Source organism: Primulina tabacum, chromosome 3 (assembly GCF_025594145.1).
Source record: "Primulina tabacum isolate GXHZ01 chromosome 3, ASM2559414v2, whole genome shotgun sequence".
NCBI classification, from domain to species: domain Eukaryota; kingdom Viridiplantae; phylum Streptophyta; class Magnoliopsida; order Lamiales; family Gesneriaceae; genus Primulina; species Primulina tabacum.
In genome coordinates, this window is record NC_134552.1 from 24039670 (window position 1) to 24065303 (window position 25634).

The window sequence follows — 25634 nt, forward strand, 5'->3', positions numbered from 1 at the left end:
ACCTTTGAAGATTTTCGCATATACACCTTATATGATTTTTAAAACATGTTTTTTATTTCCAAAATCATGTTTTATATGTGTTAAAGGGGCTGTCATGATTAGGGGATGTTTAAGGGTGTGTTTACACATGCTTAAGGGTCTAGAACGCACACACGAACACAGGAAAAACGAAACAAACAAGCTGGAACCCATTTGAGCATTAACGTAGGTGGTGGGGCTCGGTTGAGAGAAAGGTGATGCATGGGGGCAGGTGGCTCGACCAGGTCTGGTGTTTGGGTCATAGGGGTCATGGTTAGGTCCTAGGAAGGGTCCTAGGAGGCTAGGGCTCGAGCCATGGGCTGGGGAAGAGTCCACGTGTAGAGGGACTCTCCCCCAAGCATGCTCGCGGCTGGTTTGCTTCGGGAGAGGGCGCAGCTAGGCTAGGGGCTGGCCGAGTTTGTCAAGTAGGGTCCAGGGTAGAGGGGTAAGGTTCGGAACATTGTCTGGTGTGGCTGGGTTCGATGAGGGCTCGTGGAACTGGAAGAACAAACCTGCGCGCAGCCTTGCTTCTTCCTGCAGCAGTCTTGCAGCGCTTCGTACGTGGGTTCAAGGACTTGGGTTGGTCTGGGCTTGGTCTAGGCGTGGTCCAGGGAGGGTTAGGTTCAGGAGGGGTTGAGTGGTTGGCAGCTGGTAGTGTCCTAGAGGGAGGAGGAGTCCTATTGTTCAAGGGAAGGCTCACACACACGCACAGATTTTGGCTGAGTTTCCAACAAGTTTTTGGTCGGGCCAGGGCTGGTTTTACGGGCTGGGCTTGGTCAGTAGGGTCCCTAGGTGGGTTGGCTAGGTTTTGGCTCAAGGTGGCTCGGGCGTGGCTCGAGTAAATTAGGAGATGGCTCAGTGTGTTTAGTTAAGGGTCAAAAACGAAAATAATAAAGTAAAAATTGAATCCATGGGTCCACGGGGGTGGATCATGACTTGGAAGGGTAGAATAAATCATAAAATGGTTATGTTAAAAATTTGGGATCAAAATAACGAGTTTTGGATTTATTCGGGATTTAATCGCCGCACGAAACGTTAATTAACGAATTAATTGAAAAGCCTAGTTTTAAGTTTTATAAAATTATGGAAAATTAGGTTTAAGCTTAAATAATTATTAGAAGTCTAAGTTTTAATTTGGGAATTTTATATTAAGGTTTGGTTTAATTCGGGATTAAAACGCATTATTATGTTATATTTATAGAATAAATTAAAAGTCCTCGATTTAAGTTAATAAAAATATGAAAAAATTCATGTAGGCTTAAATAATTATTTGGGAAATGTTAGAGACAATGAAATTAAGAAAATATCAAAATCGGGAAATTTTACGTCTTGGGGTAAAACGGTCTTTTTACACCTAAAAATTAGTAAACGTCATTGCAGTGCTCTAAATGTTGTTTTATATGCTAATATGATTATTTTCAATGATTATGGATGTTTATATGTGAGTTTTGAATGTTTATGGATTTTGAAGATGTTAATATGTTTAATGTTTTATGATTTAATTTAATATGCTAAAACGTTTATTTTAAATATTTATTTTAAACGTTTATGATGTTAAAATGTTTATTTTAAAAATGTTCATGGATGTTTATGATTTTTAATATGTTAAGTTATGATTTTTAAATGTCTATGATTTTTATGATTTAAATATGGGCATTTAAAAAACATGTTGCATGCTTGGTTTCAAAATAAAAATGATATTATATGAGTGTTTTTATTAAGTGATGATAACATGTTGAAGGACGTGAAGGGATTGTGACTACTACAATATGTTGGAAATATCGTGAGGGTTATGGTCCTAGTGAGAGCCCGACGATCGTGTTTCCGTTGATATGAATACGAATATGATGAATATGATTGAAGATGTCGTGAGGGGAGAAGGCCCCAGAGGGAGCCCAATTATGGGAAAATGCTTCAGAGGGAGCCCCGACGATCGTATTTCCAATGCCATGATATGTTAATACGTAGGCCAGGGCCCAGTTGACCGGTGAGAGTGTTGCTGGTGTCTCCCGCCGCCCAGTACTGTGGTTACATGTAGATGTATTCATCGCCCAATACGTTTAAGAATACGAATCACAATCACGATCTGAATTCAACAAACACGGACATGAACATGAATACGAATATGAATATGGATATGATTATGAATATGTTTATGTGATATGTTTATGTTTATATGAAAATGTTTTTATGAAAATGTTTTTATGCATCATGAAAATGTTTACGAAAATGTTTATGTTTATGCATTTTCATGAAAATGATATTTTAAGTACAAGTATTTTTCACTGTTTTATGTTAACTGTATTACGTATTATTCGTTATCAAGAATATGACGTGTTGTGTCTCTAGACTCACTAGGTGTGATTGATGCAGGTGATATTGATTATGAATATGATAATGGAGGTTTTGATGGTTGATCTGACTGGACTGAAGGTGCACATTGTAAAGCCCAAAATAGTATACGTAAAATCCATGCATATATTTAATTTATGAAATTTATTATTTTAATTATTTATGTTTATTTAATGTATGTTAAAATGTTTTCTAGAGTTTTATGTTTCAGGCGATTATTCGAGGCGAGATCGAGGAAAGGAGATAGGGACGATTTTTTTTTAGTAAATTTTAATGCAGTATTTTATTAAGGAGAAGGATGGAGTATTTTAAATAATTTAATTAATTTTAGTAATTTAAGAGCTTAATTATTTAAATGATTAATTGATTTTAAAATTTTAAAGTTGTAGTATTTGTGCATCTTGTTTAAATTTAAAATTTATAATGGGGTTAATATGAGATTTATTTTAAATTAGTATGTTAAATGTTTTTAAATAGATTTTTTAATATATTAAATACATATGTTACAATTGTTTATATATATGTAGGTATATATATATATACACATATATATATCAATACACAAGCACACACACTTTGACTCACACACACACTCACACATTTACACACACATATACACCTACACACACACAACACAAAACAAAACATGCTATTAAACTTTTTGACTAAAGAGAAGGTTGTGTTTTTAAAACACTCATCTCTCAATTTATTTATTTCATTTTCTTCCTTCTTTTTTTTTCATTCAACGAGCACATCTCCTCTAAAAATTTCCAGCATATATTTAGTAAGTTTTCTTTGAAGAAATTGAGCTAAGTTCGTCCCGGATCGTCTCCCGTATCATCCCCGCTTCGGTATCGTCGTTTCGGTATTTTTAAATATCAAAAGGCACGTATATTCTGTTCTTGATGCATCGATCTTGTCATATTATGCGTTGTGTTGTTATTTATGCAAAAATTATATGTGTGATGCGTAGAAGTTTGAGCAATCACGTCTAGATCAAGTTTGAAACAATTTTGGATCACCAAATTCACGTTTTTGCTGTTCTGTAAAATACTGCGATTTTTCGGTATTGATTTTGAGAAAACTTTCAACGTAAAAATCGTAGAACTTTTCGATGCCTTCAATTTGATATAAAATTCGAGTTATTTGGATTAAAAACGAGTGAGTTATGGTGTTTTTAGTATGACTGCTATTTTTAGATCCGAAAACTCATGTTTCGCTGTTCTTTCGAAAACTGCGATTTTTCGGTACATATTTTGAGAAAACTTTTAATTACAAAAACGTAGATCTTTTTGATACGTTCGGTTTGATATAAAATTCGAGTTATTTGGATTAAAAACGAGTGAGTTATGGATTTTTTAGTATGACTGCTCAAATCGTGTTTCAAGAAAGTTATGAATTTTAATATGTTCTTGAAGTTTTTATGTTGCAGGCTTTGTTGGGGATCGACGGGTGATCGTTGCTGCATATAAGAAAGTTAGTAATGATGTTTAGAGTATTTTTGAGGTTTTGATTCATGTCGTTAAGAGCTTGAATTATTAAGATGTTGTAAGAAATAAACTTTAATATAAATGACAATATTTTGGGTCGTATGAATTGTAGGGTGATTATAAAAGTTTAGTTCATTGTTATGGTGTCCTAGAATGGTCTCATAGTGATGAATCTTGATGCCTTATGTGTTAATTGGGAGAATAGACATGTCGCAAAATTTTCATAAAATAATTCGTCGAACAGAGCGGACACGGACCCGGACCCGGACACGGAGGTAGGCACGGTGTCCGTGCCTTCTTATTTCATCACAACAATTTTTAAGCGCACGGACACGGACCATGATACGGACCTAGGGACGGGGTCCGTGTACCTTCAGATTTTAGGTATATTCTTTTATTATTTAAGGTTTGATTTGAGGTTTTATACCATGGTTTAATATGATGTTTTACAGGGTTATGTCATGGGAAATTATAGAATGTTCTAAGAATTTATTTAGCTTGGGATTAAGCATGACATTTACGTTTAAGTTGTACAAGTTAAGTTGATGTATTCATATTAGTATGTTGCAGCAACGACCCGATTGACATCCAACGAATCCCTCAATGCAAAGTAAGTATGTATGACGTGCAAATAAAATATTTGAAGTTTTTGAGGTATGCTAAATGTCTTGTGACCAAAAGTGAATGGGTTTGGAAGTCGGTGAACATGGCCGAGGACCTCTCCACCCCGTTAAATTATGAACGGGTTTGAAGTTAAGATTGGAAAGCGTTAAATTATGAAAGGTGACCAATCTGCCCGTTAAATTATGAACGGGTTAGATCGTGGTTGTGAAGCGTTAAATTATGAACGTGGATCAACTGGCCTGTTAAATTATGAACAGGGATCTCATGTATGTGGCAGTGGATACGTCCCTGTCAGCCCAGTACTGTGGTTTGTCTGATCAGGCATTTATTATGTTATGGGTCACTTGCTTTGAAACATCCTCTACGCAAAATGATGAAGTTAAGTATGTCGAAGTATGAAAGCATGTTTAAAGAAAAGTTTATGTGATGGCACGTCATATTATGTATGCATGTATGTTCAAAGTTTATGCAAAGCTCAAGTTTATGAAAGTTCAAGTTATTATGCAAGTTCAAGTTTCAAAGTATGTATGTTCAAGTTCAATGAAGTTTATGAGAGTTCAAAGTTATTATGAAAGTTTAAGTTTCAAGTATATATGTTATATTTTGAAGTTGTATGTGGTTTTATTATGTAATACTCGTTATTCCCAGTTTATATGTGTTGAGTCTTTAGACTCACTAGACTTGAACGATGCAGGTGAGTACGTTGAGGAGGAGACAAGAGGTGGCGACCAAGGGGCAGGCTTGGACTGAGCGGAAGGCTAAACCCGAGGACCACTATGTTCATGTTTTATGAAAACTTTAAAATATTATGTTTTTATTTTGGATGTAAGATGATTTGAAATAAGTACTTTGTTGGAAAATATTAGTTGGGAATGTTGATTTTAATATTATTAAGTTAAATGACAAGTGACGACCGTATGAAATTTTATGTTTAAGAAAATTTTTAATTTTTCCGCAAATTTTGAAGTAGTAAAAGTACGGTACGTTACAGTTGGTATCAGAGCGGTGTTCTTGTAAAGGGTTATGCCTACTTCCAGTCGCAAGAAGCTCATAAGGTCACACCTCAAGTCTGTAAGTTTTAAGTTTTCAAAGATTTATGTTAGTGTAGTATGCATTAAGTTATTATTTTCAGCATGTCCATACTTTTAAGTTCAGTTACGTGAATCCTATGTTATTTATATCATGTTCATATGCATGTTGGGTTTACGTATTGGGTAATTTTAGAACAGTATGGCTCCTAGACGTTTGATTGCCCGTGGAGCTAGGGATGAGGACCGAGAGTCTCGTGATGGGGAAAGAGCCACTCCTCCTCCTCCACCTCCAGATATGCAGGCGCAGATGCTTGCAGCTATGACGCAGTTCTTCGCACAGGTTGCGGGGAATCCAGCTCCAGCAGCAGGAGGTACAAGACCGAGGACTCAACCGGAGGCAGTGTACGAGAGATTTCAGAAGATGAATCCTCAGAAGTTCTCAGGGACTACGAATCCTATGGTGGCGGAAGAGTGGGTTAAGTCTATAGAGGTGATCTTTGAGTATATGGAATTGCAGGATGTGGATCGAGTCCGATGTGCCATTTTTCTCCTAGCAGGGGATGCAAGACGATGGTGGGACAGTGCATCGGTGGCAGTTAATTTGCCGATGTTGTCTTGGGATGGATTCAAAGAGATGTTCTTCGCTAAGTACTTCACTGAGGAGGTACAGGCCCGTTTGACTACGGAATTTATGACACTACGACAGGGAGATAGTAGTGTGGCTGAGTTTGTGAGAAAGTTTGAACAGGGTTGCTACTTTGTGCCACTCATAGCTAATGATGCTCGAGCAAAACTGAGGCATTTCATGGGTGGTTTGCGGCCAGTCTTACGCCGTGATGTGAGAGTAACTGGCCTTACTACATATGCAGCTGCCGTTTCTGGAGCTCTGGCAGCAGAGCAAGACCAGAGAGACATTGAGACTGATAGGTTGGGCAAGAGGCCCTACCAGGCACCACCGCAGCCACAGCATCAGCATCAGCGACCCCAGTACAAGAAATCTTTTCAGGGGCAGCCTGGGAAGAAGCCTTACCAAGGACCACCTAGGGGCAAGGGTCCTATCCAGCAGCAGGGGGCGCCTCAGAGGCCCGTTGTTTTCCCAATGTGCCCGAAGTGTAACCGCCAGCATCCAGGACCATGCTTGTATGGATCAGGCAAGTGTTTTAAATGTGGATCTACGGATCACATGCTGAAGCAGTGTCCTCTGTGGAAGCAGCCAACCCAAGGGAGGGTATTCGCCATGCACGCACAGGAGGCGAACCCAGACACTACACTACTGACCGGTAATCATTTCTATTTAAGCTCGGTATTATTTGCCTTGCACGTGGAAATTTTATTTGAGATTATTAGTGTACTAGTAAGATTTTAGATTGACTTGGAATATATTGATTTCAACTATGCTTTAAGTTAATTGCTAGTATTTTGGGATATAAGTTTGGTGTTGTGCTAACATCTCTCAGGAAATATTTTCATAAAGAGATTAGCCACAACTGCACTGATAGATTCAGGAGCCACTCACTCCTTTATATCGGAGACCTTTGCTAATCATTTGGACATCAAGTCCATTGGCCTAGACGTGAACTTTTCAGTGACACTTCCATCAGGGGAAGAGTTGTTAGCCACCAGTGTGGTCAGAGATATTGATCTAGAACTGCAGGGTCACTTGGTGTATGCAGATTTGATTATATTGCCAATGCCAGAGTTTGATATCATTTTGGGAATGGATTGGTTGACAAAGAATCGAGTTCTTATTGATTTTCAGAAGAGATCAGTGTTGGTCAGACCATTAGGCATGGAGCAGTTTCTATTTAAGCTAGCTAGATGGAGGAATTTTCCTCGCATGATCTCCTGTATACAGGCGAGGAGATTGATTTCCAAAGGGTGTCAGGCTTTCTTGGCCAGTATTGTGTCAGCACCTGATGTAACCACTCCATCTATATCAGATGTTCCAGTAGTCAGAGATTTTCCAGACGTCTTTCCAGATGATGTTGCAGGACTTCCACCGAATAGAGAAGTGGAGTTTGCCATCAATCTCATGCCAGGTACCGTGCCAATCTCTAAGGCACCATACAGATTAGCTCCAGCTGAGATGTTAGAACTCAAGCAACAGATACAGGAGCTTCTGGACAAGGAATTTATTCGCCCAAGTTTCTCACCTTGGGGAGCACCGGTACTATTTGTGAAAAAGAAAGATGGGAGCATGAGGCTTTGCATCGATTACCGTGAGTTAAATAAGGTATAAGGTGACGATCAAGAATAAGTATCCATTGCCTAGAATAGAAGATTTGTTTGATCAATTGCAAGGAGCTACTGTATTTTCTAAGATAGATCTTCGATCAGGATATCATCAATTGAAAGTGAAGGATGCAGATGTCCACAAGACAGCTTTCAGGACCCGGTATGAGCATTACGAGTTCTTAGTGATGCCGTTTGGAGTAACGAATGCTCCAGCTATTTTCATGGATCTAATGAACCGAGTATTCCATCAGTATCTTGATCAGTTCATCATAGTATTTATTGACGACATCCTCATATACTCGAAGAGCCATGAAGAACATAACCAGCATTTGAGGATAGTCTTACAGATTCTTCAGAGTCGCAAGTTATTTGCGAAATTCAGTAAGTGCGAATTTTGGTTGGAAAATGTAGCGTTTTTGGGTCATATAGTATCTAGTAGTAGTATCGAGGTGGATCCAGCGAAAGTAGCAACTGTCAAGGAATGGGTTGAACCAAAGAATGCATATGAGATCCGAAGTTTTCTGGGTTTAGCTGGTTACTACCATAAGTTCATTCAAGGATTCTCGTCGATAGCAGTGCCACTCACTTCACTTACTAAGAAGAATGCTAAGTTTGTGTGGAGCGATGAATGTCAGAAGAGTTTCGATACTTTGAAGCAAGCTCTTATTTCAGCACCAGTGTTAGCCATGCCATCAGGGCAAGGAGATTTTGTGTTATACAGTGATGCATCTAAGCTCGGTTTAGGAGCAGTAATGATGCAACAAGGTCGGGTCATAGCTTATGCTTCCAGACAGTTGAAGGTACATGAGAAAAACTACCCGACACATTATCTTGAGTTAGCAGCCGTTGTTTTTGCATTGAAAATTTGGAGACACTATCTATACGGTGAGAAATGTCAGATTTTCACTGATCACAAGAGTCTCAAATATTTCTTCACACAGAAAGAATTAAATATGAGACAGAGACGTTGGTTAGAACTGGTTAAGGATTACGACTGTGAAATTAGCTATCATCCGGGAAAAGCTAATGTTGTCGCAGACGCATTGAGCAGAAAAATTGCAGTCATAGCTCATTTATCAGCTCAGAGATCTCTTCAGTATGAGATTCAAAGGTTTGACTTGGAAGTTTATCGCAAGGGCAAAGCTCCTAAGCTGTCTAATCTGACAGTCAAATCTTCCTTGCTAGATTGTATTCGAGCAGGACAGTCTTCAGATGAGCAACTACAGAAATGGAGACTAAAAGATGAAGCGAAGGGCAGTGTTCTCTACACAGTGTCAGATGGTATTGTGAGATACAAAGATAGAATGTGGGTGCCTAGTGGTGATTCAATCAGACAGGATATTTTGTCAGAGGCACATGCATCTCCGTATTCTATTCACCCAGGAGGTACCAAGATGTACAAAGACTTGCAAATTTTGTATTGGTGGCCAGGGATGAAACGAGATATCCGCAGATATGTATCAGAATGTCTCACTTGTCAGCACGTGAAAGCAGAGCATCAGAGACCAGCAGGGATGCTTAAGTCACTTCCCATTCCAGAGTGGAAATGGGAGAATATCACCATGGATTTTGTTGTTGGTTTGCCGAGGTCAGTCAGAGGATCCAATGCCATTTGGGTTATAGTGGATCGACTAACTAAGTCAGCACATTTCTTACCAGTGAAGACGACTTTCTCCATGACGCAGTATGCGGAGCTTTATATAAGGGAGATAATTCGTTTGCATGGGATTCCAGTTTCTATTGTGTCAGACAGGGATCCGAGGTTTACATCGTTCTTCTGGAAAAGTTTACATGCAGCCATGGGGACGAAATTGTTATTCAGTACTGCATTTCACCCTCAGACAGATGGCCAGTCTGAGCGAGTGATTCAGATATTAGAGGATTTGTTGAGAGCTTGTATGATTGATTTTCATGGGACTTGGGAGTCTAAACTACCACTTGTGGAGTTTACCTACAATAACAGTTTTCAATCATCAATAGGTATGGCTCCTTATGAAGCTTTGTATGGACGAAAGTGCAGATCGCCAGTTCATTGGGATGAAGTTGGTGAGAGAGCAGAACTTGGTCCAGAAATAGTTCAGCAGACTGCAGATGTGGTGGTTAAGATTCGTGACAGAATGAAGACCGCCCAGGGTCGTCAGAAGAGTTATGCTGATAAGAGAAGGAGAGATCTTGAATTTGCTGTAGGTGATCATGTATTTGTTAAGATAGCACCTATGAAGGGTGTTATGAGATTTGGGAAGAGAGGTAAGCTGAGTCCGAGATTTATTGGACCGTTCGAGATTCTTGACAGAGTTGGAACACTAGCTTATCGTGTAGCCCTACCGCCGAATTTGGCCGGAGTGCACAATGTATTTCACGTTTCGATGCTGAGGAAGTATCTAGCAAATCCTTCGCATGTTCTGAGCCATGAGCCATTGCAGTTGACTCCAGACTTGTCTTATGAGGAAAGACCGATTAAAATTTTAGACAGAAAAGAGCGTAGACTTCGAAATAAGACGACTAAGTTAGTCCAAGTCCAGTGGCTGAATCAATCAGTGGAGGAGGCCACTTGGGAAGCTGAAGCAGATATGAGAATCCGCTACCCAGAGTTGTTCGGTAAGACTTAATTTCGAGGACGAAATTTTTATAAGGGGGGGAGATATTGTAAAGCCCAAAATAGTATACGTAAAATCCATGCATATATTTAATTTATGAAATTATTATTTTAATTATTTATGTTTATTTAATGTATGTTAAAATGTTTTCTAGAGTTTTATGTTTCAGGCGATTATTCGAGGCGAGATCGAGGAAAGGAGATAGGGACGATTTTTTTTTAGTAAATTTTAATGCAGTATTTTATTTAAGATAAGGATGGAGTATTTTAAATAATTTAATTAATTTTAGTAATTTAAGAGCTTAATTATTTAAATGATTAATTGATTTTAAAATTTTAAAGTTGTAGTATTTGTGCATCTTATTTAAATTTAAAATTTATAATGGGGTTAATATGAGATTTATTTTAAATTAGTATGTTAAATGTTTTTAAATAGATTTTTTAGTATATTAAATACATATGTTACAATTGTTTATATATATGTAGGTATATATATATATACACATATATATATCAACACACAAGCACACACACTTTGACTCACACACACACTCACACATTTACACACACATATACACGTACACACACACAACACAAAACAAAACATGCTATTAAATTTTTTGACTAAAGAGAAGGTTGTGTTTTTAAAACACTCCTCTCTCATTTTATTTATTTCATTTTCTTCCTTCTTTTTTTTTTTTTCATTCAACGAGCACATCTCCTCTAAAAATTTCCAGCATATATTTAGTAAGTTTTCTTTGAAGAAATTGAGCTAAGTTCGTCCCGGATCGTCTCCCGTATCATCCCCGCTTCGGTATCGTCGTTTCGGTATTTTTAAATATCAAAAGGCACGTATATTCTGTTCTTGATGCATCGATCTTGTCATATTATGCGTTGTGTTGTTATTTATGCAAAAATTATATGTGTGATGCGTAGAAGTTTGAGCAATCACGTCTAGATCAAGTTTGAAACAATTTTGGATCACCAAATTCACGTTTTTGCTGTTCTGTAAAATACTGCGATTTTTTGGTATTGATTTTGAGAAAACTTTCAACGTGAAAATCGTAGAAATTTTCAATGCCTTCGATTTGATATAAAATTCGAGTTATTTGGATTAAAAACGAGTGAGTTATGGTGTTTTTAGTATGACTGCTATTTTTAGATCCGAAAACTCATGTTTCGCTGTTCTTTCGTAAACTGCGATTTTTCGGTACATATTTTGAGAAAACTTTTAATTACAAAAACGTAGATCTTTTTGATACGTTCGGTTTGATATAAAATTCGAGTTATTTGGATTAAAAACGAGTGAGTTATGGATTTTTTAGTATGACTGCTCAAATCGTGTTTCAAGAAAGTTATGAATTTTAATATGTTCTTGAAGTTTTTATGTTGCAGGCTTTGTTGGGGATCGACGGGTGATCGTTGCTGCATATAAGAAAGTTAGTAATGATGTTTAGAGTATTTTTGAGGTTTTGATTCATGTCGTTAAGAGCTTGAATTATTAAGATGTTGTAAGAAATAAACTTTAATATAAATGACAATATTTTGGGTCGTATGAATTGTAGGGTGATTATAAAAGTTTAGTTCATTGTTATGGTGTCCTAGAATGGTCTCATAGTGATGAATCTTGATGCCTTATGTGTTAATTGGGAGAATAGACATGTCGCAAAATTTTCATAAAATAATTCGTCGAACAGAGCGGACACGGACCCGGACCCGGACACGGAGGTAGGCACGGTGTCCGTGCCTTCTTATTTCATCACAACAATTTTTAAGCGCACGGACACGGACCATGATACGGACCTAGGGACGGGGTCCGTGTACCTTCAGATTTTAGGTATATTCTTTTATTATTTAAGGTTTGATTTGAGGTTTTATACCATGGTTTAATATGATGTTTTACAGGGTTATGTCATGGGAAATTATAGAATGTTCTAAGAATTTATTTAGCTTGGGATTAAGCATGACATTTACGTTTAAGTTGTACAAGTTAAGTTTATGTATTCATATTAGTATGTTGCAGCAACGACCCGATTGACATCCAACGAATCCCTCAATACAAAGTAAGTATGTATGACGTGCAAATAAAATATTTGAAGTTTTTGAGGTATGCTAAATGTCTTGTGACCAAAAGTGAATGGGTTTGGAAGTCGGTGAACGTGGCCGAGGACCTCTCCATCCCGTTAAATTATGAACGGGTTTGAAGTTAAGATTGGAAAGCGTTAAATTATGAACGGGGACCAATCCGCCCGTTAAATTAAGAACGGGTTAGATCGTGGTTGTGAAGCGTTAAATTAAGAACGTGGATCAACTGGCCTATTAAATTATGAACAGGGATCTCATGTATGTGGCAGTGGATACGTCCCTGTTAGCCCAGTACTGTGGTTTGTCTGATCAGGCATTTATTATGTTATGGGTCACTTGCTTTGAAACATCCTCTACGCAAAATGATGAAGTTAAGTATGTCGAAGTATGAAAGCATGTTTAAAGAAAAGTTTATGTGATGGCACGTCATATTATGTATGCATGTATGTTCAAAGTTTATGCAAAGCTCAAGTTTATGAAAGTTCAAGTTATTATGCAAGTTCAAGTTTCAAAGTATGTATGTTCAAGTTCAAAGAAGTTTATGAGAGTTCAAAGTTATTATGAAAGTTTAAGTTTCAAGTATATATGTTATATTTTGAAGTTGTATGTGGTTTTATTATGTAATACTCGTTATTCCCAGTTTATACGTGTTGAGTCTTTAGACTCACTAGACTTGAACGATGCAGGTGAGTACGTTATGGAGGAGACAGGAGGTGGCGACCAAGGGGCAGGCTTGGACTGAGCGGAAGGCTAAACCCGAGGACCACTATGTTCATGTTTTATGAAAACTTTAAAATATTATGTTTTTATGTTGGATGTAAGATGATTTGAAATAAGTACTTTGTTGGAAAATATTAGTTGGGAATGTTGATTTTAATATTATTAAGTTAAATGACAAGTGACGACCGTATGAAATTTTATGTTTAAGAAAAATTTTAATTTTTCCGCAAATTTTGAAGTAGTAAAAGTACGGTACGTTACACACATAACCCGAGGACCGACGCTAGTTTTCCGCACTAGTTATGATTTATGATTTTAAGTAATGTTAAAGATATTTTTACGACGTTTTATTTGCGAGTGGTTTTTGAGAGGTTATAGTATGGGCTATACTTTTCAAATGTTAGATGGTTGATTTATTTTAAAATGATGTCAAAAATATTTTATGTAATTTTTGGTGGTTCGGCCGATGCTATGTGAGGTAAAAAAAAAAAAGAAATCTAGTACTTTTTAAGTAAAACGAATAAGCAGACGTTTCATCAACACTTTGAAATCATTGTTAGATTCATTCAGTCGTGTTAAATTCAGTCACGCACTGTAAATGTTTTTGTGAACTAAGAGTTTCAGTTTTGGCAGTGTTAAGTTCAAACTGAAGTGGGTCGGTACAACTCTTGTATTCGATCAAAGTCTTTTCGTGGATATCCTATCTTCGTGATAGAAGGGGTGACGTAGGAGTTATTCTATTCTCCGAACATCCAGAAACAAACTGTGTGCTTTTTATTTCAGTTACTATTTTCAGTTAGTTATTCTATCTCTCAGTCAGTTTACTTCCGCAACTGTTTTTTTAGTTAAACTGATTGTTATTGATTGACGAGATACCGAGTGTCAGTTTGTCACTAAACTGAACTCAATATTCGAAAAGAATATATAATCCGTGAGTGTTTATTCAATGCCCCCCCCCCCTTCTAAAAACTTATCACCTTCTAACCGATCCTTTTAAGTGGTATCAGAGCAGTTGTATCTCGTCTCAGAATATTTCTACTCAAACTGATTATCATGGCATCTTTCAATAAAATCCCTATGTTCTCTAGAGAAGACTTCGATGATTGGAAAATCAGGATGCAGGCTCACTTAGCTGCAAAAGATGATGACATGTGGTATGTCATCACTGAAGGCCGATGAAAATATTGAAAGCCAACACAGCAGTTGCAATCACCGATAGGGCACCTCATAGATTGAAAAGCTCATAGTGGAATTGACTGCTGAGGATAAAAGAAAAGAAAATTTGGACAATGTGGCAAAGGATATACTGTACAAAACGCTGGATAAAGTAACTTTCATCAAAATCAAGATGTGTAACACAGCTAAGGAAATTTGGGAAAAACTGATCCAACTTTGTGAAGGAAATGAACAAACGAAAGAGAATAAACTTTATGTTGCTGTTCAGAAGTTTGACAATATCAAGATGAGAGCTGGAGAATCGATGCATGAGTATGACGAAAGAGTTAGCTGTGTCATCAATGAGCTAAATGCACTTGGAAAAGTGTATACCAACAAAGAAGTTGCATTAAAAGTGATCAGAGGTCTTCCCAAGGAGTGGGACGTTAAGACCATGGCAATAAGGGATTCCAAGGATCTAAACAAGGTTGAGCTTCATGACCTATTCGCTGATCTGAAGGCCTATGAGTTTGAGCTGCAAACTCGAGAAGGAGAACCTTCTACTCCAGTAGCCACAACTGCTTTAGCTGCTGTCAGAACAGAATCAATTGGTTCAGTCGAGAAGTCTGCTGATCAACTGAGCAATGATGCTATGTCATTGTTCATCAAAAATTTTGGAAGGTTTATGAGGAAGAATCAAGGGAACTTCCAGAAGCATTATCAGAGAAACAATTCTAGAGAGGAATCAAATGCTTGCTACAACTGTGGCAAACCCGGTCACTTCATTGCTGACTATCCCAAATCCAAGAAGGACAGTCAAGGCTCAACTGAAAGAAAGAAGAAGTCATATGAGCACAAAAGGAGATCCAAGGATGATAAGAAGTCTTTCAGGAAGAAGCATGAGGTGCTCTTAGCTGAAGAAAGTAAATCTAAATGGGCAGAAACTGACAGAGAGGAGTCAGAACCAGAAACCTCATGCAGTTCCAGTGATGGTGAAGAGGAAGTGAAGTGTCTAATGGCTGGTGATACAGAAGTGGAGTCAAGCAGTCAACAGGTATTTGACTTCACCTCAACTAATTTCACTAGAGAAGAACTCATTTCAACTCTTCGTGACATGGTTAATGAGTACCACAAGCTTGCCTTATCTTTTGAAAAGGCCAGAGCAAAGCAAATTGATCTCATAGACAATAAAACTAAAACTGATGAATCAGTTGATGTGTTGAGTCTAAAAAGGGAGTTTGCTGAGCTTAATGCTGAAAGAAGCAGGAATCAATCAATGATTCAGAAGTAGATGCTTGAGAATTCAAAGCAAACTAAGCTTATTCATGCTTGGAACAAATCATCTGTTGCATTAAATGAAATGCAGAACTCACAGAAATCAGTTACTGATAAAACTGGTTTAGGGTTCAGCAACCAAGATGAAATATATTCCAATGATACTCGAAAAAAACTGAATATGGATAAAGAGAAATACATTCACTTTGTCAAATCAGTTGTGGTACAAGAACAAACTGAACAAATTGAGCCAAGTAAACTGGTTGAACAGTCCACTGAAAGTACGAACAAGGCTAGAAGATATGGTATTGCCTATAGCCCAAAAGTTTTAGCTGAGTCACGCAGTCAGTCGTCAAAAAGATCCAGCAGAAATTATTCAAATGGCTACTCCAATTACTATAACAGCAAGCCAGTTCAGAAAAGATATCGGCTGAACAATCAGTTGAATAAAGCTAAATCACATGTTGTCTCATCTGCTCACTACACACCAAGCACACACAAATCGAGAAAGACCATCTACAATACAGCAACTGGACAGTCAGTCAGACTAATCCCAGTCTGGATTCCTAAAGGACTAATCAGTGCAGAACCCAAATAAATAAGGGTAACAAAATTATATCTTGTGTGTGATTGCAGGTAACAGGTACAAGCAAGGAATCAATCTGGTACTTGGAGAGTGGATGCTCACGACACATGACGGGAGATGCAAACTTGTTATCTCAACTGATCAAGTATACTGGACCAAACATCAGTTTCGGAGATAATTCCAAAGGTAAAACTGTGGGTAAGGGTAAGCTTATCCATGGTAACTTTATCATTAATTATGTCTTATTAGTTGAGTATCTCAAGTATAATCTGATTATCATCAGTCAGTTATGCGATAATGGATTCTCAGTTCAGTTTGACAAACATTCTTGTTTAGTCAGAGACTCAGCTGATGAGGTCATCTTAACTGGCAAACGGTGTGGAAACACTTACAAAGTCAGTTGAAATGATCAACCTTATGCACCAGTATGTTTTATTGCTTCAAAGTCCTCTAAAAACTGGTTGTAGCATAAGAGATTAAACCACCTTAACTTTAAATCTATTGCATATCTGAGTAATCACGATCTTTTCACTGGTTTGCCCAAAATGTATTTTACCAAAGATAAAATTTGTTCAGCACGTCAGTTTGGTAAACAAGTAAAATCTTCCTTTAGAAACAAGGGCCGTAAATTTTCTTCCGGATGCTTAGAGCTGTTACATATGGATCTATTTGGTTCAATACCAGTCATGAGCTTAGAGGGAATGAAATACACCTTGGTGGTTGTGGATGATTTTTCAAGATTTACTTGGGTTATTTTTCTCAAATCCAAAGACCAAACTGCTGCAGAACTGATCAAGCTTTTCAAAAGACTATTAAATGAGAAATCAGTTGGAATTGATAGAATCAGATCTGATCGAGGAACTGAATTCATCAATCAAATTTTTTTCAAATTTTTTAGAAAATGCTGGAATTAAGCATGAGCTCTCAGCAGCTAGAACTCCTCAGCAAAATGGTGTAGCTGAGAGGAGAAATCGAACCCTTAAAGAAGCTGCTAAAACAATGCTTGCTGATTCTGGTATTTCTCAAAGATTTTGGGCAGAGGCAGTAAACACTGCGTGTTATACTCAGAACATATCGATGATTAATAAAAATCATTTGAAAACACCTTATGAGATCTGGCATGGACGAAAAAGGGTGGTTTCTTACTTCAAAATATTCGGTTGCAGATATTTTATTCTTTACAATGGCAAAAATCATTTAAAAGCCTTTGATGGTTCAGTTGTGCGCAATAAGGGAAGCTGGTAGCACAAGGATACAGGCAAGAAGAATGAATTGACTGTGATGAAACATATGCACCAGTTGCAAGAGTGGAAGCTATCAGAATATTCCTTGCATATGCATCATTCAAGAATTTCAAAGTCTACCAGATGGATGTAAAAAGCGCATTCCTAAATGGTCAGTTGCAAGAAGAGGTCTACGTTGAAAAACCTCCAGGTTTCATCAATCATCTTTTTCCTGATCATGTCTACCATTTGAACAAAGCTTTATATGGTCTTAAACAAGCTCCAAGAGCTTAATATGAAATTTTTCAAAATTTCTAACTGATCACGATTTTTTTATTGGATCAGTTGATAAGACATTGTTCAAATTTTCAAAGAATGATCACATTTTACTCGTTCAAATTTATGTTGATGACATTATATTTGGGTCAACTAACCCCAAATTATGTGAGAAATTTGCTAAGTTGATGCAGGATAAATTTGAAATGAGCATGATGGATGAACTGACATTTTTCCTTGGACTACAAGTGAAACAACTGGAGACAGGCATTTTTATCAGTCAGACTAAATACACGAAGGAGTTGCTCAAGAAATTTGGAATGGAATAATGTTCAGCTGCAAATACTCCCATGAGTTCATCAGTCAAACTAGACACTGATCAAGGGAGAATATCAGTTGAGGCGAAACTTTATAGAGATTTAATAGGTTCATTATTGTACCTAACTGCTAGTCGTCCTGATATTGTATTTGTTGTCTGTATGTGTGCTAGATTTCAAGCAAACCCTAAGAAATCACATTTTTCAGCTGCCAAACGTATTTTAAAATATCTGAAAGGCACTCAAAATGTTGGGTTATGGTATTCTAAAGACTCCTCTGTCAATCAAGTAGGATATTCAGATGCAGATTTTGCAGGATGTAAGCTTGATCGTAAAAGTACAAGTGGATCATGTTAATTTCTAGGAGATAGACCAATCTCTTGGTTCAGCAAGAAGCAGACATCCATTGCAACTTCCACAACTGAAGCAGAATATCTTGCTGCAGGGAGTTGCTGTGCTCAACTGCTCTGGATTCAGCAACAACTGAAAGACTATGTAGTTATTGCCAAAGAATCGCCCATATTTTGTGACAATACAAGCACGATTGCTATTACCTACAACCCAGTTCTTCACTCTAGGACCAAGCACATAGATATCAGGCATCACTTTATCAGAGATCATGCCTTGAAGAATGACATAAGACTGGAATATGTCTCAACTGAACAACAAGCAGCTGACATCTTCACCAAGCCATTGCCCGAGACTAAGTTTTTTTACTTTCGCAATATACTTGGATTTATTGATTTATCCTAATCAGTTTTACTGCTAATATATCAGTAGTTAATTAATTTGTGTCATCTATTATGTTCAGTTCGTGATTTACTTATCAAATGATGAGATTAACTCTTGTAGGAAGATAAAAGACAAAGATAAACTAGATAAACATATTATTCATTTAAAAGTAATAAGCACGGAGTACAGTGAAATATTCTTCCTCAACAGCAGACCTCCACTTGGCCAACCAACTAGTTAAAACTCCGGTGGAAGTCTTAAGGAATCTATCTGATGCAGCAATTTGTTCTAAGATCTTCCTTTCCTTCTGGAACATTAGTAGGTAGACACCTTCATCTGCGAAGATGTCCACCTCATCATCAACGTGCAAGCGCTGTCGATATTTCTTCATTTTTGCCACCAGTTTGGGGGTGATAGCCATTCCACACTCCTGGAGGAACTGGAGTTCTTGAAGCTTTTCCCAGTATCGGAGAATCTTGTGGAAGACCTCATCTTCCATAGCAGTCTTTCTTTTCTCCAGAGCTGAGACCATAAATGCTTCAGCCATATCAGGAGTCTTTGAGCTACTTGCACCTGACATTATAAGTTTTGGATAATTATTTGCTAATATGATTGAAACTAACCGAGTTATTCTTATTTATAGCTCAGGGTTAAGGAAGCTGAAAGGACGAAATCATTACGGCAGACGATTAAGCATAAGATTTACTTTAATTCGCCTTGCTTAATTTCTCGTAATTTATATATGCATTTATTGAGGGGGAATGACGATTTAAAAAGTAAACTGAGAAGAAAATAGTCAGTGGTTCTCAACTGAACTGAATAAGTTCTCAATTGGTCAGTCAAGAGCTAATTTAACTGATCTTCTTCGATACCTTAACTGATAAATCGAAAAATATTCTATATTAAGTGACGTGACTGATTATCAAGGCATTAAATGTTGTCTTTCAACAAATAGTAGGTTGAAACGTGGACCTATATAATCCATGTCCTCTCAACACACGCTTTTACCACATGTACACACGTCTTTTATTCAAAATTTCCTGGACTAACACATATCCAATAATTTGAACAGTCATGTACATAAGTACTTTGCCCGCTCCATTTCAGTTTTTCTTTCTTAACCCTTACCTAAGATTCTAAGAGCAAAAGAAAATTCAAGCTTTCCTTTTCGCAGAAAATCATTCAGTTCTAATGGCAAATCAGATTCCAGCTCACATCATGAACGCAAAGACTATTGACTTCGATTCAGTTATGACTGTCCCTGATGATGCAGTGAAGAACATCTTCATTAAACTAGAAATTTCTGGGTTTATCTTCCCAAGAAATTTATACCAAAGAGATTCAAAATCTCTATGCTAATGGCTTCATCGATCAGAACGGATATATCACCACCACTGTGAATGGGCAGTTGCTGACTATCGAGGAACAGTTCTTCTGCGACTCATTCCAGCTGCCTTCTGATGGGATAGAAAACCTTGCTGAACTTAAGACATCTGATATCGAAAAGATGCAAACTCTACTTTCTGCTGTTGGACGAAAAATCAAAGTTTCCGATCCAAAGAAGGAGCTGAAGCCAGATGTTCAGTTGATGGCTGATATTGTAGCCAAGGGGCTATTAGCAAAGGCAGGATCATTTGCTGCACTAAACTTGGAGAAATTTCAGGCCATTACTGTTATAATGGCTTGTCGAAGACTGAACTAGAAGCATCTTATCTTCAATATCTTGAAGAATATGTTTCAATCAACCAAGCAGTCCAAAGGATTCGCAATGCAGCTGAGTTATTTGATGAAAGTCAAAGGACTGGTGGCTGATGATTCAAAGAGATCATCAAAACTGAAAATCTTCTACGCCAAAAACATTCAGCCACCAAAATCAAAGTTGGAAATGTCTCCTGAACAATTCTTGAAGATCAAGAAGGAGATCGGGACTGAACAAGCTCCCAAATCTGTCCAAAAGAAGAAAGCTGTTACGAAAAATACAATCAAACGCAAGTTGATTGTAACTGAATCTGAATCTGAGAAGACTCCATCTCCAAAGATCATAAAAAAACCACGGACTTTGAATAGCAAGATTGCTGCAATAGTTGGAACTATCCCAACTGATAGGGTGAGTGTATCAGAAACTCAACAGCCCAACCAGGCTGTCCCTTTGAAAGCAATCCCAGCTGAACCCCCAACTGAGTATCAGTTACCTCTATCCAAGATTCTGCTACAGAAGAAATTCACTGAATCTAGTGACAAGAAGAAGCTTGTTGGAGTTACGACTCCACTGATCAAAATCTCCGGATATAGTCCTTTATCTTTTGCCAGACCAAAAGGTGTAGTGATAAGAAAAGGTATCGATTCAACTACTTCGGGATTAAGCATTCCACATATCCTGACTAATCCAAAGGGCAAAGAGAAGATTCAAGAAGTGCCAAGACCTACAAATGCTATACAGACACACATTGATCTCGTTTGGCAGGAGATTAATGAATTTTCAGCAGAGAAGCTCAAAATTATTGATGAATGGGTCAGATTCAGGACTCATGTCTTTGCCAAAGAACTTCAGAAGAAATCCAAACTGAGGAGGTTTATTGATCTTGAAAAAGTGTTGATGAAGACAGTAAAGGCATCGACCATTACTCAAGTTCTTGAAAGGAAGAAGTATTTCTTCGATCTTATGAGAGTACAAAGATTATAGAAGATAGTTGCTAAGCTGCGGCAAAACTTTGATCCGACCAGTCCAATCGCATTCAATGATAAAGCAGTGTATGCTCAACTGGAAACGGATCTTATCAGATTACAAATGGAAATCAAACATTGGGAAATGCATCAAGAGTTAATCATCCTAGCAGCCACTCAAGACTTCTCAACTGAAGATTCAGTTCAAGAGTCTCCTTAGGACGTTGCTACTTCTTCTCAAAAAGCAACTGTTCCTTCGACTTCAGTTGCTCCAACATCACCAATTTCTGCACCTCCTAATGATAATCCACAGCTTTACTCTGAAGCTGAATTGACATTCGCAAATCTAGATGAGGTCATCGAGTCAGTTACGTATGACACTCAGCTTGAAACAGTCAGAACAGCTGAAGATGTTGCATCAAGTGAAAAACCAGCAGATGTTCAAACTAAAGCAATTAAAGAACAAGCCAAAATGGCTGATTTAAAGTACTTTATGATCCAGTTCAGTCGGTGGTTGTAACTAAACAGGCAGTTCTTAGTTCTACAGAAGAGGCTCAACTAAACTCAGTTTCAACTGAAAATATGCAAACTGATGTACCAATAGTTCAACAAACTGAAGAACCATCTTCTTCATTGGATCCTCCTACTATCTCTTCTCCTCCCCAGAATCCACAAGAGCTGATACATGCTGAAACGAAAGTTTCTGACAGGACTTTGGTAATCTTTGATCAAACTACCAACGAACAAGAACCAAGGCCATCTGGATCTGTATCTCCTCATTCATCCTCGGAAATGGACTTAGTACTTGAAGAGATTCAGGACATTCAGAACAACATGTTTAAGATAATGAAAGAAATTAAGGAAATTCAACACACTCAACTTGCTCACTCTCTGAAGCTGAACTCCTCAAGTGAATTCAATTCAGGGAAATTGAAGTCAATTCAAACTGCTGTGACCTCTATCTCCTTTACGATCGATGAACTTAAAAAGAACAGAGGCTTAGCTGAGAGTCTCTCCCTAACTCAAGACTCAATCAGCAAACGTGTTGAATCTATGGAGATATCTGTTTCAAATAAAATCGACTTGCTGCAAACCACTGTATTGTCTGCTGTCAAATATATTGCAGCTGATGTTCGAATTTTATCTCGAAAAGTCGATGTGCTTGACAAAAAAGGGAAGCAGCTAGATTGATGAAGGAATAAGAGAGGATCAGAACTGAAGAGACAACTGTTGTCAGTTATTAGTTGAAGGATATTTGTTTTCTTTGTACGAATCTGTACACTAGAAAAATTATTTTATCTACAAGGTTTTAAAGTATTCTGTCTACTTCTGCTAATCAGTTTACTAAGTTCCAAGTTTTGTCAATCACCAAAAAGGGGGAAATTGTTGGAAACTAAATTTCAGTGATTTGACAAACTAAGCATCGTATTTATTGGACTAACTGATCAAGTAACCAGGCTTCGCAAATCAACTATCAGTTGCCTAACTGAAGATTAATGTGCATAATATTAAAGGCAATTGATACCAGCGTAACTGAATTTTCAAGTCAATTGACTGATCAGTCGTAAATCGATCATACGATATAATCAAACGAAAACACACAAGCTATTTCAACATGTCATCAGTTGAAAATGACATTCGACCGACAATAGTACAAAGCAGACTACAACTCGGAGTGGAACGCCGCGTTTCAGAATCTACAATGTACGAATGTCAGAGAATGTTGACGTGGCAATCAACGGGTATAAAATTCAAGTTATATTTATTGTTACCGTTGGAAGAGAAGCCTATAAATAGGTGAAGAGGGCAGCAGAGAAAATAACGACGAACAACTATTCTATTCAAGCTTGCTGTTACGCTGCTAAAATCACTACTCATATTCAAATATCAAAAGCTCACTCTTATCAGATATATAAATAGCAATCAAGGCTACATTTACAATCTTATAAAAACTTTGAAATCATTGTTAGATTCATTCAGTCGTGTTAAATTCAGTCACGCACTGTAAAAGTTTTTGTGAACTAAGAGTTTCAGTTTTGGCAGTGTTAAGTCCAAACTGAAGTGGGTCAGTACAACTCTTGTATTCGATCAAAGTCTTTTAGTGTCTATCCTATCTTCGTGATAGAAAGGGTGCGTAGGAGTTATTCTCTTCTCCAAACATCCAGAAACAAACTGTGTTCTTTTTATTTCAGTTATTATTTTCAGTCATTTATTCTATCTCTCAATCAGTTTACTTCCGCAACTATTTTTTCAGTTAAACTGATTGTTATCGACTGACGAGATACCGAGTGTCAGTTTGTCACTTAACTGAACTCAATATTTGAAAAGAATATATAATCCGTGAGTGTTTATTCAACCCCCCCTTCTAAACACTTATCACCTTCTAACCGATCCTTTCAATTTTTATGAGAGATAAATGGGTCGTCGCATATAACTTATAAATTACATAGATCTTCAACATTTTTCTTTTTCTTTTCTTTTTTTTTTAGGAAATATCATTTTTTAAAAAAATAAGAACTCAAGATCTAAACAATTGATAGCCTCTCCGATGAACAATAAAGGCTCGCAAGCTGTTTTCTCAATCCTCTCCACTCACTCACAAAATATGTGTGAGTTTAAAATTTTAGGCACTCTTATAAGATATATCTTGGGCCGTATATTTAATACCTGATCTTATCACAATGGTTAATTATTCAAAAAGATTTCATAAATCATATTTTTATAGTGATCAGAATATTAAAATTGATTTTTTTTCAAATAAAAATTTATATATCCTTAGATAGATTAATATATTTTCTAATTTAAATCTTTCAAACATGTAACGTAATGATATTTTTGCAAAAATTACTAAGATACAAACAATAGAAATTGTTTTATTTTAAAATAATATTTTAAAATTAATATATTTTTTTTAAAATAAATTTATAAGTTTGTTCTTCCCCTAATCAGACTATGACATTGTTCCTAATGTCAAAATAATATTAATAAAGAGTACATAATGATAGAGATATCACCTGGAATTTTATTGAAGATAACAAACTAAAACAAACGCAAACCAATCCACGACTTTTGAATCAATGATCAAATTTGTTTTCTTACTGCTTGATTGCGACCAATTAATCTTTGTTATCACGGATCAGGCTTATGAACAAAAGATTCCAAATCATCAACTAATTGGTCGGCAGTCGAAGCACAGATGAGCATGCGTCGTGAATCTTCTGAAATAAAATATTGTTCCATAACTTTATCAAGAAATGTCAACAAACTGTCATAATAATTATTAATATTCAACAAGCCTACAGGTTTATTAAGGATATAAAGTTGTGTCCAAGAAACAGCGTGAAAATTTTCTTCTAATGTACTAAAACCACCTGGTAGTGCGATAAAAGCATCAGAATTTTCAATCATTTGGGTGATTCTTTCATACATAGAAGAAACTTTTAATTCCTACCCAATCGTAACACCTGTAATATTTCCTTCAGCTAAAGCTGTAGGAATAATACCTAAAACCTGACTACCTCCAAGATGAGCAGATGTTGAAACAGATCACATTAACCCAATATTACCTCTCCCATATACAAAGTGAATTTTTCTCTCAGCCAATTCCTTTCCAAGATTATTCTCTGCTTCTACAAACACTTCAATTTTTCCGGGACTCGACCCACAAAATACACAAATATTTTTCAATGTTTGTGCAGAGGATCCTGCCATGTTTTTACTTTCTTTTTGGTCTGCGAAAAAAGAGAGAAAGATGAGAGATTTTATAGGGGTAATATGTTATCATGACAAAACTATGGGTCACAGCTGGAAGCAGAATAAACAGTAAAAACAATAATGACACACATGCATATAAACAGTAGTGTGATTGTGGCTCACAATTTTCCTCTGGTTTTACGTCCAGAAACGGCTTCAACGCCTTGTATGAGTCGAGGATATGTTTCCCATCCAATTTTCTTATAAATTGGCAAACAGAGTCTTTTTTAGTCGGATTCCCAATACTATGACGCTCATTTTGGAATTGTTTCCATAAACAGAGAAGCTGAATATGCACATATCCACTAGAATGCGTCTCAAGAGTCAATAAGATGTTATCTAAAGACTGCTTACTCAGCCCATTCTTAATGAAACTAATTTTATCTTTTCTTTTATTGGAAACACATCCCAAAGATCTGCATCATTTGTCACAAGTCCATCTTGCACACTTATGACAAACCCCTAGCCTTTTGGCCCTTCGTTTTTTTCGCATAAGTGATTT

General features: G+C 37.0%; 1 protein-coding gene across 1 annotated transcript; it reads left to right on the top strand.

The window, feature by feature from the left end:
• Positions 1-5834: 5834 nt before the first annotated feature.
• Positions 5835-18843, top strand: LOC142538606 (uncharacterized). The gene is made up of 6 exons (XM_075643918.1): positions 5835-6666; positions 7117-7256; positions 7371-7554; positions 8162-8284; positions 8789-9031; positions 18836-18843. The coding sequence occupies exons 1-6, from the start codon at positions 5835-5837 to the stop codon at positions 18841-18843; spliced, it is 1530 nt and encodes a 509-aa protein (XP_075500033.1).
• Positions 18844-25634: the final 6791 nt, after the last annotated feature.